General features: G+C 35.8%; 1 protein-coding gene across 1 annotated transcript; it reads right to left on the reverse strand.

Moving 5' to 3' along the window:
* Window positions 1-9,171: 9,171 nt before the first annotated feature.
* Window positions 9,172-20,103, reverse strand: pex1 (peroxisomal biogenesis factor 1). Its single transcript, XM_022747260.1, has 24 exons — window positions 19,926-20,103; window positions 18,999-19,145; window positions 18,754-18,837; window positions 18,461-18,575; window positions 17,495-18,186; window positions 17,268-17,387; window positions 17,006-17,126; window positions 16,686-16,792; window positions 16,452-16,537; window positions 16,218-16,350; window positions 15,960-16,056; window positions 15,687-15,857; window positions 15,397-15,551; window positions 15,120-15,306; window positions 14,815-14,981; window positions 13,748-13,882; window positions 13,582-13,646; window positions 13,264-13,406; window positions 12,615-12,718; window positions 12,315-12,491; window positions 11,611-11,853; window positions 11,107-11,292; window positions 10,690-10,820; window positions 9,172-9,485 (listed from the first exon to the last, which is right to left on the reverse strand). The coding sequence occupies exons 1-24, from the start codon at window positions 20,031-20,033 to the stop codon at window positions 9,401-9,403; spliced, it is 3,759 nt and encodes a 1,252-aa protein (XP_022602981.1). The 5' UTR covers window positions 20,034-20,103; the 3' UTR covers window positions 9,172-9,400.
* Window positions 20,104-20,241: the final 138 nt, after the last annotated feature.

Raw genomic sequence — 20,241 nt, forward strand, 5'->3', positions numbered from 1 at the left:
CTATGAGAACTGATGACTCACCATATTATGACCTTTTTATGACCGTTTATGCCTTAATTTACTATGATGTTTTTTTGACATTTTATGCCATAATATACTATGACGTTTTTTTGACATTTTTATGCTATACTATACTAGGACGTTTTTTGACAATTTTATGCCATACTATACTATGTCGTTTTATTCCTTACCATACTATGACCTTTTTATGACCTTTTATGCCTTAATATACTATGATGTTTTTTTGACATTTTATGCCATACTATACTATGACGTTTTTTGACATTTTATGCCATTCTATACTATTTCGTTTCATTACTTACCATACTATGACCTTTTTATGACCTTTTATGCCTTAATATACTATGACGTTTTTTAATCTTTTTATTCCATACTATACTAGGACGTTTTTTGGCAATTTTATGCCTTAATATACTGTGAGAACTGATGACTCACCATATTATAACCTTTTTATGACCGTTTATGCCTTAATTTACTATGATGTTTTTTTGACATTTTATGCCATACTATACTATGACGTTTTTTTGACATTTTTATGCTATACTATACTAGGACGTTTTTTGACAATTTTATGCCATACTATACTATGTCGTTTTATTCCTTACCATACTATGACCTTTTTATGACCTTTTATGCCTTAATATACTTTGATGTTTTTTTGACGTTTTATGCCATACTATACTATGATTTTTTTTGACATTTTTATGCCATACTATACTATGACTTTTTTTGACATTATTAAGCCTCACTGTACTTTGTCGTTTTATTCCTTATCTTATTATGACGTTTTTATGACCGTTTATGCCTTAAAATACTATGATGTTTTTTTGACGTTTTATGCCATACTATACTTTGACGTTTTTTAATATTTTTATGCCATACTATACTAGGACGTTTTTTGGCAATTTTATGCCTTAATATACTATGTGAATTGATGACTCACCATACCATGACCTTTTTATGACTTTTTATGCCTTAATATACTATGATGTTTTTTTGACGTTTTATGCCATACTATACTATGACGTTTTTTTGACATTTTTATGCCATACTATACTATGACGTTTTTTTGACATTTTATGCCATTCTATACTATTTCGTTTCATTACTTACCATACTATGACCTTTTTATGACCTTTTATGCCTTAATATACTATGATGTTTTTTAACCTTTTTATTCCATACTATACTAGGACGTTTTTTGGCAATTTTATGCCTTAATATACTGTGAGAACTGATGACTCACCATATTATAACCTTTTTATGACCGTTTATGCCTTAATTTACTATGATGTTTTTTTGACATTTTATGCCATAATATACTATGACGTTTTTTTGACATTTTTATGCTATACTATACTAGGACGTTTTTTGACAATTTTATGCCATACTATACTATGTCGTTTTATTCCTTACCATACTATGACCTTTTTATGACCTTTTATGCCTTAATATACTTTGATGTTTTTTTGACGTTTTATGCCATACTATACTATGACTTTTTTTGACAGTTTTATGCCATACTATACTATGACTTTTTTTGACATTATTAAGCCTCACTGTACTTTGTCGTTTTATTCCTTATCTTATTATGACGTTTTTATGACCGTTTATGCCTTAAAATACTATGATGTTTTTTTGACATTTTATGCCATACTATACTATGACGTTTTTTACCATTTTTATGCCATACTATACTAGGACGTTTTTTGGCAATTTTATGCCTTAATATACTATGAGAACTGATGACTCACCATATTATGACCTTTTTATGACCGTTTATGCCTTAATTTACTATGATGTTTTTTTGACATTTTATTCCATACTATACTATGACGTTTTTTTTGACATTTTTATGCTATACTATACTAGGACGTTTTTTGACAATTTTATGCCATACTATACTATGTCGTTTTATTCCTTACCATACTATGACCTTTTTATGACCTTTTATGCCTTAATATACTTTGATGTTTTTTTGACGTTTTATGCCATACTATACTATGACTTTTTTTTGACATTTTTATGCCATACTATACTATGACGTTTTTTGACATTTTTAAGCCTCACTGTACTTTATCATTTTATTCCTTATCTTATTATGACGTTTTTATGACCGTTTATTCCATAAAATACTATGACGTTTTTTAACATTTTTATGCCATACTATACTAGGACGTTTTTTGGCAATTTTATGCCATACTATACTATGTCGTTTTATTCCTTACCATACTATGACCTTTTTATGATTTTTTATGCCTTAATATACCTTAAATTTTTTTTGACGTTTTTTACATTTTTATGCCATACTATACTATGATGTTTTTTGGCAATATTATATCTCAGTTTAGTATGTCAATTTATTCCTTACCATACTATGACCTTTTTATGACTTTTTATGCCTTAATATACTATGATGTTTTTTTGGCGTTTTATGCCATACTATACTATGTCGGTTTATTCCTTACCATACTCTGACCTTTTTATGACCTTTTATGCCTTAATATACTATGATGTTTTTTTGGCGTTTTATGCCATACTATACTATGTCGGTTTATTCCTTACCATACTCTGACCTTTTTATGACCTTTTATGCCTTAATATACTATGATGTTTTTTTGGCGTTTTATGCCATACTATACTATGTCGGTTTATTCCTTACCATACTCTGACCTTTTTATGACCTTTTATGCCTTAATATACTATGATGTTTTTTTGGCGTTTTATGCCATACTATACTATGTCGGTTTATTCCTTACCATACTCTGACCTTTTTATGACCTTTTATGCCTTAATATATTTTGATGTTTTTTTGAGGTTTTTTGCCATACTATACTAAGACTTTTTTTGACATTTTTATGCCATACTATACTATGACGTTTTTTTAATATTTTTCTGCCATACTATACTATGTCGTTTTATTCCTTACCATACTCTGACCTTTTTATGACCTTTTATGCCTTAATATACTATGATGGTTTTTTGACGTTTCATGCCATACTATACTATGACGTTTTTTTAATATTTTTCTGCCATACTATACTAGGACGTTTTTTGGCAATTTTATGCCATACTATACTATGTCGTTTTACTCCTTACCATACTATGACCTTTTTATGACCTTTTATGCCTTAATAAACTATGATATTTTTTTGACATNTATGATGTTTTTTTGGCGTTTTATGCCATACTATACTATGACGTTTTTTTGACATTTTTATGCCACACTATACTATGACGTTTTTTTGACATTTTATGCCATTCTATACTATTTCGTTTTATTCCTTACCATACTATGACCTTTTTATGACCTTTTATGCCTTAATATACTTTGACATTTTTTTGACATTTTTATGCCATACTATACTAGTAAGTTTTTTGGCAATTTTATGCCTTTATATACTATGTGAATTGATGACTCACCATACTATGACTTTTTTATGACCTTTTATGCCTTAATATACTATGATGTTTTTTTGACGTTTTATGCCATACTATACTATGACATTTTTTAACATTTTCATGCCTTACTATACTTGGACCTTTTTTGGCAATTTTATGCCNTGTTTTTTTGACGTTTCATGCCATACTATACTATGACGTTTTTTTAATATTTTTCTGCCATACTATACTAGGACGTTTTTTGGCAATTTTATGCCATACTATACTATGTCGTTTTACTCCTTACCATACTATGACCTTTTTATGACCTTTTATGCCTTAATAAACTATGATGTTTTTTTGGCGTTTTATGCCATACTATACTATGACGTTTTTTTGACATTTTTATGCCACACTATACTATGACGTTTTTTTGACATTTTATGCCATTCTATACTATTTCGTTTTATTCCTTACCATACTATGACCTTTTTATGACCTTTTATGCCTTAATATACTATGATGTTTTTTTGACGTTTTATGCCATACTATACTATGACATTTTTTAACATTTTCATGCCTTACTATACTTGTACCTTTTTTGGCAATTTTATGCCTTAATATACTATGTGAATTGATGACTCACCATACTATGACCTTTTTATGACCTTTTATGCCATACTATACTATGACTTTTTTGACATTTTTATACATTGCTATAGAATGATGTTTCATGCCTTATTATGCTATGATGTTTTTGACATTTTAATGCCTTACTATACTATGACTTTTTTATACTTCACTATACTATGACTTTTTTATTCCTTAATATACTATGGCATTTCTTTTTTATCACTTACTATACTATAAGGTTTTTTTTACTTTAGTATATTTTGACCCTTTTTATGCCTCACTATAGTATGACTTTTTTTATTCCTTACTATACCGTAACATTTTTATACCTTATTACACTAAGACTTTTTATGCCATACTATACCATGACTTTTTAGGCCTCACCACACTATGACTTTTTTATACCTTACTATACTATTACTTTTTTATGACTTAATATACTATGACCTTTTTATACCTCACTATACTAGGCAAGACAATACCGACCCCTTCTCTTTAAAGTAACAGTATATGTAAAACTATCATGGATTAATCCAGGGAGTAAATTAACATGCAGAACAGCAGCATAATAAATATTATATGTGTAACTCTACAATAAACCAGAGGGTCTAGACCTCAGTAAATATAGTGCAAATATGTATTTTGAGTCATTTTGGAGTCCCTGTACCTGCACACTTATGGTAAACCCACACAGGTGTTTCACNTTTTTTTGACATTATTAAGCCTCACTGTACTTTGTCGTTTTATTCCTTATCTTATTATGACGTTTTTATGACCATTTATGCCTTAAAATACTATGATATGGGGCGTCGTGTAGCGTAGTGGTTTAAGCAGGCGCCCCATGTGTAGAGGCTACAGTCCTCGCTGCAGTCGGCCCCGGTTCGAATCCCGCATCGGACGGCCTTTCACTGCATGTCATTCCCCCTCTCTCTGCCTCCCCGTTTCCTGTCACTCTCCACTGTGCATTTGACGTTTTTTAATATTTTTATGCCATACTATACTAGGACGTTTTTTGGCAATTTTATGCCTTAATATACTATGTCAATTGATGACTCACCATACCATGACCTTTTTATGACTTTTTATGCCTTAATATACTATGATGTTTTTTTGACGTTTTATGCCATACTATACTTTGACGTTTTTTGACATTTTATGCCATTCTATACTATTTCGTTTCATTACTTACCATACTATGACCTTTTTATGACCTTTTATGCCTTAATATACTATGATGTTTTTTAACCTTTTTTGCCATACTATACTATGACGTTTTTTTGACATTTTTATGCTATACTATACTAGGACGTTTTTTGACAATTTTATGCCATACTATACTATGTCGTTTTATTCCTTACCATACTATGACCTTTTTATGACCTTTTATGCCTTAATATATTTTGATGTTTTTTTGACGTTTTTTGCCATACTATGCTAGGACGTTTTTTGGCAATTTTATGCCTTAATATACTTTGACGTTTTATTCCTTACCATACTATGACCTTTTTATCACCTTTTATGCCTTAATATACTTTGATGTTTTTTTGACGTTTTATGCCATACTATACTATGACTTTTTTTGACATTTTTATGCCATACTATAGTATGACTTTTTTTGACATTATTAAGCCTCACCGTTCTTTGTCGTTTTATTCCTTATCTTAAATGACGTTTTTATGACCGTTTATGCCTTAAAATACTATGATGTTTTTTTGACGTTTTATGCCATACTATACTATGACGTTTTTTAATATTTTTATGCCATACTATACTAGGACGTTTTTTGGCAATTTTATGCCTTAATATACTATGTCAATTGATGACTCACCATACTATGACCTTTTTATGACCTTTTATGCCTTAATATACTATGATGTTTTTTTGATGTTTTATGCCATACTATACTATGACAATTTTTTGACATTTTTATGCCATACTATATTAAGACATTTTTTGGCAATTTTACGCCATACTATACTATGTCGTTTTATTCCTTACCATGCTCTGACCTTTTTATGACCTTTTATGCCTTAATATACTTTGATGTTTTTTTGACGTTTAATGCCATACTATACTATGACTTTTTTTTGACATTTTTATGCCATACTATACTATGACTTTTTTTGACATTATTAAGCCTCACTGTACTTTGTCGTTTTATTCCTTATCTTATTATGACGTTTTTATGACCGTTTATGCCTTAAAATACTATGATGTTTTTTTGACGTTTTATGCCATACTATACTATGACGTTTTTTAACATTTTTATGCCATACTATACTAGGACGTTTTTTGGCAATTTTATGCCATACTATACTATGTCGTTTTATTCCTTACCATACTATGACCTTTTTATGACCTTTTATGCCTTAATATACTTTGATGTTTTTTTGACGTTTTATGCCATACTATACTATGACTTTTTTTGACATTTTTATGCCATACTATACTATGACTTTTTTTGACATTATTAAGCCTCACTGTACTTTGTCGTTTTATTCCTTATCTTATTATGACGTTTTTATGACCGTTTATGCCTTAAAATACTATGATGTTTTTTTGACGTTTTATGCCATACTATACTATGACGTTTTTTAATATTTTTATGCCATACTATACTAGGACGTTTTTTGGCAATTTTATGCCTTAATATACTATGTGAATTGATGACTCACCATACCATGACCTTTTTATGACTTTTTATGCCTTAATATACTATGATGTTTTTTTGACGTTTTATGCCATACTATACTATGACGTTTTTTTGACATTTTTATGCCATACTATACTATGACGTTTTTTGACATTTTATGCCATTCTATACTATTTCGTTTCATTACTTACCATACTATGACCTTTTTATGACCTTTTATGCCTTAATATACTATGATGTTTTTTAACCTTTTTATTCCATACTATACTAGGACGTTTTTTGGCAATTTTATGCCTTAATATACTATGAGAACTGATGACTCACCATATTATGACCTTTTTATGACCGTTTATGCCTTAATTTACTATGATGTTTTTTTGACATTTTATGCCATACTATACTATGACGTTTTTTTGACATTTTTATGCTATACTATACTAGGACGTTTTTTGACAATTTTATGCCATACTATACTATGTCGTTTTATTCCTTACCATACTATGACCTTTTTATGACCTTTTATGCCTTAATATACTTTGATGTTTTTTTGACGTTTTATGCCATACTATACTATGACTTTTTTTTACATTTTTATGCCACACTATACTATGATGTTTTTTGGCAATATTATACCTCAGTTTAGTATGTCGATTTATTCCTTACCATACTCTGACCTTTTTATGACTTTTTATGCCTTAATATACTATGATGTTTTTTTGGCGTTTTATGCCATACTATACTATGACTTTTTTTTACATTTTTATGCCATACTATACTATGACTTTTTTTGACATTATTAAGCCATACTGTACTTTGTCGTTTTATTCCTTATCTTATTATGACATTTTATGACCGTTTATGCCTTAATATACTATGATGTTTTTTTGACTTTTCATGCCATACTATACTATGACGTTTTTTTAATATTTTTCTGCCATACTATACTAGGACGTTTTTTGGCAATTTTATGCCATACTATACTATGTCGTTTTACTCCTTACCATACTATGACCTTTTTATGACCTTTTATGCCTTAATAAACTATGATGTTTTTTTGGCGTTTTATGCCATACTATACTATGACGTTTTTTTGACATTTTTATGCCACACTATACTATGACGTTTTTTTGACATTTTATGCCATTCTATACTATTTCGTTTTATTCCTTACCATACTATGACCTTTTTATGACCTTTTATGCCTTAATATACTATGATGTTTTTTTGACGTTTTATGCCATACTATACTATGACATTTTTTAACATTTTCATGCCTTACTATACTTGTACCTTTTTTGGCAATTTTATGCCTTAATATACTATGTGAATTGATGACTCACCATACTATGACCTTTTTATGACCTTTTATGCCATACTATACTATGACTTTTTTGACATTTTTATACATTGCTATAGAATGATGTTTCATGCCTTATTATGCTATGATGTTTTTGACATTTTAATGCCTTACTATACTATGACTTTTTTATACTTCACTATACTATGACTTTTTTATTCCTTAATATACTATGGCATTTCTTTTTTATCACTTACTATACTATAAGGTTTTTTTTACTTTAGTATATTTTGACCCTTTTTATGCCTCACTATAGTATGACTTTTTTTATTCCTTACTATACCGTAACATTTTTATACCTTATTACACTAAGACTTTTTATGCCATACTATACCATGACTTTTTAGGCCTCACCACACTATGACTTTTTTATACCTTACTATACTATTACTTTTTTATGACTTAATATACTATGACCTTTTTATACCTCACTATACTAGGCAAGACAACACCGACCCCTTCTCTTTAAAGTAACAGTATATGTAAAACTATCATGGATTAATCCAGGGAGTAAATTAACATGCAGAACAGCAGCATAATAAATATTATATGTGTAACTCTACAATAAACCAGAGGGTCTAGACCTCAGTAAATATAGTGCAAATATGTATTTTGAGTCATTTTGGAGTCCCTGTACCTGCACACTTATGGTAAACCCACACAGGTGTTTCACTCATCTCAGTATTCTGTGGAGAAGGACTGCAGACTGTACACTGGACAATTCCTGTAGTGTTGCACCTCTAAGGCAAGGTCAACTTACACCTATATCATTCTCATTATTTACTGACATTTGGTGACCATGTCTAATTCCCAACACAGATCCACTGAACTGTGACCTGAGAAGAGGGCTAGGAAGTAAGAACACGTGTGTGGGTATTCTGTGCTATTTAAGCAAATCAAATCATTGTATGAAATTATTTCAAAACCACAACTGAATCATCTTTTAACTAACTAAACTAAAAAAGTTTTAACTTATTGAGTAAACTTGGAGTCAAGAGTTAAAAACAATTTACTGTGTCTCCATCCAGTGGTTGTAAACAGGAAATAAAGCAGTTCACCATCAGCTCATAAAATAAGAGACTCTGAAGTATCAATTTTTAATTATAACATATATTTTATAGTCCAACATTATACATATGTACAGTAATTACATTTCAAACAGTTAAATGGTTCATTCATATATCAACAGAAAACAATAAATTCAAATATTTATATGAATCATATTAATTTATATAGTTTTTACAGCTCTGAAACTGTTAAACTCCACTGATTGTTAAATCAATTATCAATGCATCACCACTTTTATTCATAAATATCAAACTAGTGAATTAGATGAGTCAGACTAATGTGTTTGTTCAAGCTAAGGTCACACGTTGTCCAGGCTTAAATGTGACAGAATGAACAGATTTTCCACCTCCTGAACCACCAAAGCCTTCATATCTTTAAAAAAAAAAAAGAAAGAAAGAAAAGGATTTATTAAAACACTGTTTCCATCACAATTGCCATAAAATACCAAAAGCTAGATTTGATTGATTGACTAACACAAGGAAGGAGAAGAGAAGTTGTCTTGTTTTTTCCAGCATTAAAGGGATAGTTTGGGTTATTTGACATGGGGTTGTGTGAGGTAGTCATGCATTGTCAGTGTATTACCTGCAGTAGATTTAGATCAGTGCGCTGCCAGTTAAGGGAGGCAGCAGGGAACATGGCACACAAACAGAGCTACTGTGCATGGGGCCAGCAGAAAAAAAATGTTTTAAACAATCGAAACAATCCAATATCCATTTAAATGTACGCTTCATGTAGAATATTTTCAGTGTGTTATCTTCTCGTCAAAACAGCACTTTCCTTTGGTATTTTTCTCAACCATGGGACCACCATATTCCTATGCACAAGTGCACCTACAACACACACTGCATTACGCCTGAGATGCAGGTCAGCTGAGTGAATCAGAAAGAGCTAAACTTCACTTTGTTTTGACAGGAGGATAACATGCTGAAAATATTCTACATGAAGTATACATTTAAACGGATATTGGACTGTTTCTGTGGCCATCTTTTAAAAGTGTCTGAAACACATTTTTTCTGCTGGCCCCCTGCACAGAAACACATCACTCTGCTTCTGTGTCGGTATTCCCGGCTGCCTCTTGTAACTGGCAGCTCGCTTATCTTAATATACTGCAGGTAACATAATGACTATGCATGACTAATTCACACAACCCCACGTAAAATAACCCAAACTATCCCTTTAATAAGTCATTTATTCATTCATTTGGCACATGAGATGACTCAGCAGCTATACATAGTTGACTCATAGTCGAAAACATGCTGAATATTGTGAGAAGAATTATTTTATTGATTAATATTCCTCTTGTTGCTATTTGGTAACAATTTTGAAACATCAGTTTATTAAATGTTTTTCATTTCCTCCTGTAGGTGAGACTTCAAATGTTTGATAAATTTCATGGCCAACTGAACTTATTCAAGACACATTTTTTTTTTCTCCCCAAAATAAATGGACAACTGTTAAATGACTGAATGAATGAATCCGCTTTTGTTACAATGGTTTCATCTGTCAACATCAGTGTGACTTGTATTGCTGTGACTGTTGCAGAGATTGTGGTCCTGTCTGGTGTCCTGGTACTCACAGTGTTGTGTATCTGTTCCAGTCAGATTTGCTGATAGACGGTCTGGTCGCAGCCAGGGCAGAGTTCACATGGGCTTGACAGAGCAACAGGCCCTGCTGACTGGAGGCTGAATGGACCCGCCCACCCTCCTCCTTCACAGACACACACAAACAGTCATGCACACAGCATAAATAAGCAGTTTAACAACATCTTGTTGTACACTAGCCATGAATAGAGTAGTATAGAATAGTATAAACTAGTACTAAATAATATAAAGATCAAATGAATAAAAAATGTAAAAAAAAAACGTAATATAGATTGTAACAGAGTACTAAAGGCTGTCATATTGACTGTAACCATATAGAACGCAACAGAACAACAACAGTACAACAGAAATCAACAGGAATTAATATCTTTCTGTCCATTGCTGTCACTTACATTGGCTCTCTTGTAGTTGTTCTTGATGTTGTTAATGTCTTGTTGTAGGCGCTCCAACTGATCAGGGCTCAGCTCTTCATATCCGCTCTGGAGGGAGGACATGTAGGCAGGAGGGAGAGAGCCGCCTGGGTCGCGAACTGATGCCCCGGTGCAGTCCTGGGTCATGGAATTGGGTCCAGAGATGCACTGGGAGTTTTGTCAGGAAATGCAGAGAAACAGAGAAAATGGACAGACCAAAAATTTATGTAAAAAATCAGGTCAAGTCAGGGTCAAGGTTTCAAGTCTTTATGCTATGTAATCTAAACATATCCTGTCTCCAGCTCCTTCCTTACACAGACATAAGAGTGATTTTGATGTTCTCATCTTAATCTAAAAAAAAGCATATTCAAGCATATCTTGAATGATTCTTTTTGTCTGTTGCTGACTAGTTAACGGGGTGAACTACTGTTATACTTGAAAATGAATTTTTTTTTTTTTTTGAGGTATCTTGACAGCATTGCTCACCAGTCCTGAAATCGGTGAATTCCCCAACTCTGACTCGTAGGAGCTTCCAAAGTAGAGCCTCCAGACGTTGCTGCGATGTCGTTCGTCTTCTGCTTGGAGATCATCAGGCTCCAAGAGAACCATGGACTGGTCCAAACTCATGCCTGGGTCTCCCTCCCCCACTGAATCATCTGAACCACTGCTGTTGTTTGGGAAGATCATGGAGGACAGGCTCATGTCACTGTCTGAGCCAGAGGTCAGCTCCTGATTTTCACACAGAAACAAAGGGCCCAAGTTTAGATACACAAGTACACAGGCACTGTAGCACCCAAAAAAACATAAGAACAAGCAAAGTAACTTCACTGTGTTTCTGCAGTTTAAGACAGCTTAAATAAAAGTTCATTCTGCCCCTGGCAGTCCTGGCACACTGTTTAAGTTATTCAGTCATATCCTTGTCGCTATTGATGGGAATAATTTGAATTATGCTGTAAACTGATAATGGACTCATAAGTAGAGCAACTCATACACGCTGAGATGCATACAAAACTCCTTGCTTAATTAGCCTTGAGGGACAAAAAAACTGCTTGGCAGTTTCAACATGAACCATAAATAATTTGAAAATGGACTAGCCAACATTTCCCTGCCTTCCTGTTTTATTGTGGCCCAAGGCAACCCAACGCAATAAGCTCATCATTGGTGGCATTATGAAAATACAATAGACTTACTTGCGGTGTGCTGGTGCCCAAGCTGTTGTGGACGGCTTCCAGCTGTGCGTTGTAGAGCAGGGCCTTCAGGTCTGCCCCGGTGAACTGCTCTGTTGCTGCTGCCAGCTGCTCCAGGTCCACATCAGCAGCAAGGGGGACACCAGTACTCAGAGCCTTGAGGATCTCCACACGAGACTCCTGAAGATGTGAGACAATTTGTCAGCAGTTGGATCAATAATAGTTGGATAATCCTGCATATGAACTGAGTTTAAAAGTCTTGTGTCATTAACAGTGTTCATGACTGATTGTAATTCAACACACCAGATCCGGAGGAGGGCAGTAGAGGGACTTGTCCAGTCGTCCAGGTCTCAACAGGGCTGGGTCAATCAGATCTGGGCGGCTGGTGGCTGCAAGCACATATACGCCTACAAAAACAAACATGAAGGATTTTCATTTTTTGGAATTTAAGGAGTAGTTTGACATTTTGAGAAATAAGTCTTAGATGAGAAGATTGATATCACTCTCATACCTGTCTGTGGTTACCTGTCTGTGGTTAGCTTATCTTAGTATAAAGACTGAAAGCAGGGGGAAGCAGCTAGCCTGGCTCTCTCCAAAGGTAGGAAAGTCCATCTAAGAGCACATCTAAAGTTCACACCAATTAACACAATATCTTGTTTCTTTAGACTGTACAAACAATTACAAGCTGTGGTTTTATGGAAGGACTTGGAAGTCATTGCTCACAGACAAGAAGTAGTGAAGCACACAACCACTGTAAAACTACAAAAAGTCATTTTTACATTTCAGTTTTCCACTTAAATGTATTTTTTCCAAAATGTTGGACTATTCTTTTAAAAACATAACAGTAGCACTGAATTCACCAGTTAAATACACCAATTTAACCTGTTAACTGTTAAAACGGATTGTCATTATGCAGAACATGCAATAATGTATGTAGCAGTGTATGGCCTACCCTGTAGTCCCTCTACCCCGTCCAACTGGGTGAGTAGCTGGTTGACCACACGGTCAGTGACACCTGTGCTGTCGTGGCCCCTCCTTGGGGCCAAAGAGTCAAACTCATCAAAGAACAGGATGCATGGTTTGGCTGCTTGTGCCCTGGAACAGAGTGGAGAGTAGTTAGATGGACAGAAAATAAATTATTCCAAATATATGAATGGTTGTTAGCAGGGATTGTAATTACAATAAATATTTGATGTTACTTATTATATCTGGCAATGAGTCATAATAGAGTGGAAGTGTGGTGTTGGGAGGAGTGTAAATGTTCACTAACCTCTGGAAGACATCACGGACTCCCTGCTCACTCGCTCCGATGTACTTACTCAGAAGTTCGGGTCCCTGGAGAGAGGGAAATATCCTGTGTCACTGAAGATACACGTTGCTCTCTTAAAGAAAGACACACTCTTCTGTTTGAATGTATGAGCCAAGGACGAGCCTACCTTGATGCTGATGAAGTTCATACAACTGTCTTTGGCCACAGCCCGGGCCAGCAGGGTCTTCCCTGTACCAGGAGCTCCATACAACAATATTCCTGAGCGATGGCGGATAGGAAGATTGGAGAACAGGATGGGATACTGCAACACACCAAAGACCCACTGTCAATTATTGTACAATCAGTTGTGTTGAATTTTATACTTTGACAATCGAGTCTGTTGATCTGCATTAAAAACCTCCTCACATCTGCTGTGATTTAATGTGGAAAACAATGGCTATTGTTTCCTAATCATATTTTTAAGCCAAAATAATTTCCATCAGGGTTAAACTAACAGACTGACATCAGAATTAAACAGTTTAACCCTGATGTCAGTCTTTGGTCTTATAAGACTTGTACATAATAGCGCTGGTGTGCCCTGCCACATTTTTTGGGAACTGGCTTAAGGGTTGGGTTTAAAACAAAACGATAGAGAGATGAAGGCTACAAGGGCTGGCAGCATCAGATATGAACTCAACTGCAATTATTATTTTGAGAAGTGGAAATTTAAGTCAATAAGAAAAGGAAACGGTGTTGGAACTAGGTAATAAGTTAAGTGTAGTAAGTTAATAAGTCAGGTTAATTTGGTAAAAACAAAGCCACTTTAATCATATATCATCCATCATATAAATAAATAGGGAATCTCTCTACACAATTACTGATCTAATTGAAACAGAGTGATAGAAATAAACATGATAAATTCAGTGGTGTTGAAATTGAAGGTAAGCTAAATAAGAGTGATGAAATTCATTGTGTGCTGCAACTTCTTAATTAAATAAATCTGGTCAATAAATCAGTTTATATTCATTAAAATGAATGTGTTCATATTCATCCCATCTGCTGTTATCACTTCTTAATTGCTTGTCTTTACAAAAATTAATAGAGTTTATGGTGATAAATGATAAATAGGTTGCCATCACATTCACTTTGGCTATCTCACTTCATGACGTCTACTCCTCCTGTGTGGCACAGTGGAGCTTCCATCTGAGTGTAAACACATCGGGTTGTCTTGCTATTGGCTGCACTGATACTGACCTTGGCAGGGAGCAGTATGGTGTCCATTAGCTGCTGCCGCACCTCTCTCAGCCCTCCCACCCTCTCCAGCCCAGTTCCACTTGGGGTGTGGAGGTCTACGCCCCACAATGAGGGAGGCGTGAACCCCTTAAGAGCCTGTGCAAAGTCTCTCCACGACAGACACACACCTGAGAGATACAGAGCACAGACAAATTGTGTGAAAGTGGCACAATAAACTAGCATTAGCTTAATTAGCGACTTGAATCATGAGGAGCTCTTTTATGAATTCCATCATTGTAGTGTTGTGTAAACAAAGTCTTTGTTACCCTGGTCACTGTGTCCTCTTTGTACAGTGCTAGCGTGGACAGCTCGCTCCAACAGCAGTGCCAAGTCTTGAGGTGTGTAACCTTCTGTTTCCTTGGCAACAGCCCCCAGATCGAGAATCTGTAGAGTCTCTTCAGACAGACTAGACTTTCTGAGGATCAGACGGCGCAGGATCTCTGCTCTCTGGGCCTGCAAACAATAACACACAAACTGTTGTACTGATTTTGTACTTTTTTTACATTTGCTGATGTGTCTGTGTGTTTTTATTTGTGGGATAACCTGGTCTGGTGGCTGGATGTTTACAAATCCCTGGATGAAGTGGGACCCCTGCACTTCAGTCAGCGAGGGGTGGAGAGAGTGCTCACTCTGGCTGGTGATGATCAGACACACCAGGCTGGAGTGAACCACCACCTCATCCACCGCATCCTTCAGACCTGCAGTCACAAAGAGACTGGAAGAATTAACATCAAGGCAAGAAATAATTACCAATACTGTCTGTAATCATATATTCTGACAAAAAAAACAAAAAAAAACACATACACATACAAATAAAAAAATGTATGGTTTACTCTGTGCAATGTGCTGTTGCAGCAGCGCCTCGGGACCCTGCTCATGTTCAGGTGAGGATGGTGCCCCTGTCACATGATCCAAGTCATCGAGAAGAACAACTGAAGGCTGCCTCCACTCTGCCTGTTCAAAAATATCCTGCAGCATCTGTCTCACAGTTTCTGCCCTTTTGCCTAAAAATAAATTTGTTAGTTCATGATGGTTTCTGATAAATAAAGCCAAGTTTTCTAACCAGTCAGGCTATCATTAAGTGTGGGTATGGAGTAATTGTTGACCTTGTAGCTTTCTGCAGTCCACCACCTCCACATGTGCATCCAAATCCTCTCTAGCTTTCCTGCAGAGGGCTCGGGACAGAGTGCTCTTTCCACTCCCCTGTGAGGAAAAAAAGTAACAACGTCACATACTTTAGGAAACTGTAAATGTCGGTTCTTAAAAATCACAGTAGACTTGAATTTACTCTGTAAAATGTAAAAAATATTTGTGTTGTAGGCAGCAATATTTAAAGATTTCATTATTGTTATTTAAGGAAACACCTTAGCACCAGTGATGAGTAGAGCTCCTCCTTGGAGCCCCTGTCCAGTCTTACAGAGCTCTCTCGAGAGGGGACTAGCCAGAAGGCTGTTGGAGATGAACTCAAATCCAGTCCTGCTGAGATCATTGATCCCACTGGAGAGAGATGAAGGAGTGAGAGATATAGAGAGAAATTAAAGCAGAAATATATCCTTGTTTAAAATTATGCAAAGGCTCAGAAATAGCTACATACTTACCCAAGAATGCTGAGGGAGGGAAGCTCTGGGTTGGGTGTTTTAGCTACAGCTTTCACAGCTGGCGTGGTTACTGACTCTCTGTCTACCTGAAGGTGACACACAGTGACAACTGTGAACAACACCACTGAGACTTTTAAAAATACATATTTTTTGTCATCTGCATTAAGTGATCTGTTTTTGTGGAAATTGTATTGGCATATTGATGAACCGAACACAATATGTGCATGTTCATACCTGTATGTCTTCCTTCCGGATTATAGTGTGCGCTAATAGAAACAGCTGGTCTGGAGGATCATTCGCTGGTTCTGGTTTCAGCACAGTTAAAGCAAACTCTAACTTTGCTTTACATGAGAAAAAAGAGAACAGAAACATTTTATTGCAGCTGAAAGTACTGTAATTTTAATGGTGCATTATGATTTTAGCCTCTTTGATAGCTAACATTTTGGGAATTTTATCACATAATCATCTGCAGATTTGTCTGTAGATGATTTATAAATATATTACTGACAAGCTTGTAAAAAAAAAAAAAAAAAAAAAGTGTAGAAATGAATCACCATCAGTTCCATGTAGGAGGACGGTGCCAGACCGTGGAGTCAGACAGGCTAAAGGTTCATGACTCTGAGTGTGCAGCCAACCAAGGAAAGCTGTCTGGATCTCCCCATCGTCCTCCTCAGTCTGAAGAGAAAATGTCAGAGTTCACACAGACATAAGGGAAAAGGGTGAATTCAATTTTATTCAGCTTTGAACAAACGAAACGTGTTGATACTTGATGATGCACACCACACTGTAGCTTCAGATGGCTTCTCCAGCACTCACCAGTGGTTTCAGAGGCTTGAGACGAATAATGGAGGCCACTTTGATAGTTGATTTCACTGGCTTTATTCTAACTGTTGAATGTGGGACGATATTCAACCTGACGGGCAGGGGCTGTGGGATCTGAAAAAAAAAAAATCATAATTTTTGTAAGAAAGTTTACATAACAGCAAAGCACTGAACTCAAATCAAAATGGACCAACTATTATTCTGTTGAAAAGCATACTTACCCATACTCGTCCACTATGGATTTCTCCCTTGTTGGGACTCCTTTGTTTGCCTGCTAGCTTCTCAATACAATGGCACACCACCCTGACCACCATGACCTCCTCTTCTTTCATCTTTTCACCTCCATCCACAGAAGCAGCAACTTTAGTAACTCCTGTGTTCTTCCGTTTGTCCATGGCCTGCTTGGCTTTGTCCCTTGTTTCTTTAGGTGAAGGAACTTTGGAGAGTAGGCCATATGTCACTGGAGACTGGCCTCCAATTAGTCCAGCATTTAGTCCCTGCCTCCAAGGAAATAAATGAATAACCCCAGTTGCAACGTGGCTTATGGTGCAAAGAGAGTCAGGAGGCACACCGCTCACTCTGTAGGTAGAGTCAGTGAGGAGGGCAGGGATGCCAGGGACTGGTGGTAGCTCTTTAATGGGGTCATAAGTGCCTTTTATCATGTAACGTAGGAGGCTCCTCAGGTCAGCTATACCACCCCACTGGTGGCTTTGAGGGACATGAGGAGTATTTTCTAACGACTGTCCCACGGAGGAGGAGAGATCAGGGATTTTCTCTCTGTGAAGATGCTGCTTCTCGCTGCTCCTCACCGGAGAACCACTGAGGTCACCAATTCCAGAACGGCTCTTCGGAGAGACAACTAGTTCTGTGAACTGTTCCAAGCGACCATAGGGCACAGATGGCGAAAGTGACGCTGCACAGAGTAAGAGACAGATCAAACTGTGTTCATGAATATTATTTATGGATATGACCAAGACCAATGCTTTCTTAAGTAAACTTCCCTCTCTGAAACCACAGACCTGCAATATTTTAGGATTATTACATGATAAAAAGTTAATTTTTGGTCATAAAGTTATCAAAGCTTATGTTTCATCTCATGAATTTCCCAGTTTTGGATAAGTCATAGTGCATTAACTGACTGACTGCGACTGATAAAAAAAGATCATAATTATTGTATTAACTCTGACCTATTCGGATGTAGATGGCCATGTGGCTGTCCACCCACACAGGAAATATGGCATCTTGGAACACCACTCTGATCTGATCTAACAGCTGCTGCTCCAGTGCAGCGCTGTGAAGCTCCTGGAGGTGTCAATCAGAGGAAACCAATGATAAATTAATACTTCTTAAAAGTGATTTTGGGTCACAATCCTGTCCCTGACAGGTCTTCTCACGGTAATTAGAGAGTGTATTTAAATGTAATGTATATTGTATGTAGACATTAGGTTCCACATTACTCAAAGTCACTATGTTCACCCACCAGGATCTCCCAGTCATCAGATGACAGAGGCTCCACAAACACTTGATGCACTGATGACACCTGGTGGCATGGTCTCAGGAAGCCCTGAGGGAAACCACACAACCAGTCAGGTCAATACAAACACCCTGTAAGCATAAACACTAACTGACAATTACTTTAAACCATCAAAGGATTTTCAGGATGTGTCTTATAGAGATAACAAATAATTCATGTGAGAGAAAAAAATCCTCACAGTAGAGGCCTACCTGCTCTCCATCTTTCAGTCCCAGCTTTTCTCCAAGTTGCCGACATAGCTCCACTTTATGGCTGTCAAAGCTAGAGGAGCTTCTGTTTTGAGTCCAACTGAGGAACAGTGGAGACCCATGGCCCCAGGACAACTCCAAAGCTTGGTTCTGAAAAACAGACAAGGCACTTTTTTTTCTGTAGTTCAATTAAAGCAATCAATGACAGAGCTAATGCAAGTTTGATTTCTGCGTAAAGATGTCAAACTGGAGGAGAGGAGGGTTGAGCCAATAATTTCTCTGACCAATCAGCCAAAAAGAAAGGGAGAAAATGAAAATAATGTACAAATAGCATGGGAACTATTTCATTCCTTCAAATGATATCACACAACTGTCATCTGAAAGATAGGGTTCTTTATATGTTTATAAAGATGCTAATGACCATAACAAAACAGATTACAAGACAGTGCAGTAATTCATAAGAATGCATTAGCATTCACCCCGTCTCCTGCTCCATTTCTAATGTAATGTTTTGTCACCACCAAGTGAGACTGCAAGAGAACAACTACAAAAATGGTTGTCGAAATGGAAACCAACAGTGAAGATACGAACTACCATACAACTGGTACCTTCAGAAGACAGTAACGATATTTTTTATTCGTTACTATCGGCTGAATTGTTATTAACCCCGAACAGAGAGCACATGAATTTGCTACTGCTGACAACACTTAACCCCCCATGTGCACACAAAGGGGATAATTGTGAGTAGAAGGTATCCGAAACTGACAACAACGTTAAATCCGTGTAAAAGAAAGGAAATGAATAACAGACGCACTATACAATGTTTTTGTTAACAGGTTAACATTTTGCTTGAAGGTTATTTCAGCAAATTTCTACTGATGACAGACTGATTATATTGACAACTGGATAGCTAGCTTTAAGCTAATTTACCTCATTCAGGGAAAGATGCGATATCAGCCTCGAGGGGAGGTGAAGAAAGCAGTTTTTTGTGTTGTTGAAAACAATAGTTACAGGTTGAATGCCCTGATTGTTAAACATAATTTCCACATTGCCTGGCTAGTTCTGTAATTACCAGGCAGGTTGGTCAGCTAACGTTAAATGTGCAAAAGTTCAGTCAATCGATGTGATCTGGCTGTGTCCAGCTAGACCAAAGCAGCTGATGTTGAGCTACACTACTTTTCAAAATAAGATAGTATACATGGAGACGCCACAAAACAAATGCAAGCGAGAAAGAATGTGCTCTTAT

Source organism: Seriola dumerili, unplaced genomic scaffold (genome assembly GCF_002260705.1).
Source record: "Seriola dumerili isolate Sdu_G_001 unplaced genomic scaffold, Sdu_1.0 BDQW01000110.1, whole genome shotgun sequence".
NCBI classification, from domain to species: domain Eukaryota; kingdom Metazoa; phylum Chordata; class Actinopteri; order Carangiformes; family Carangidae; genus Seriola; species Seriola dumerili.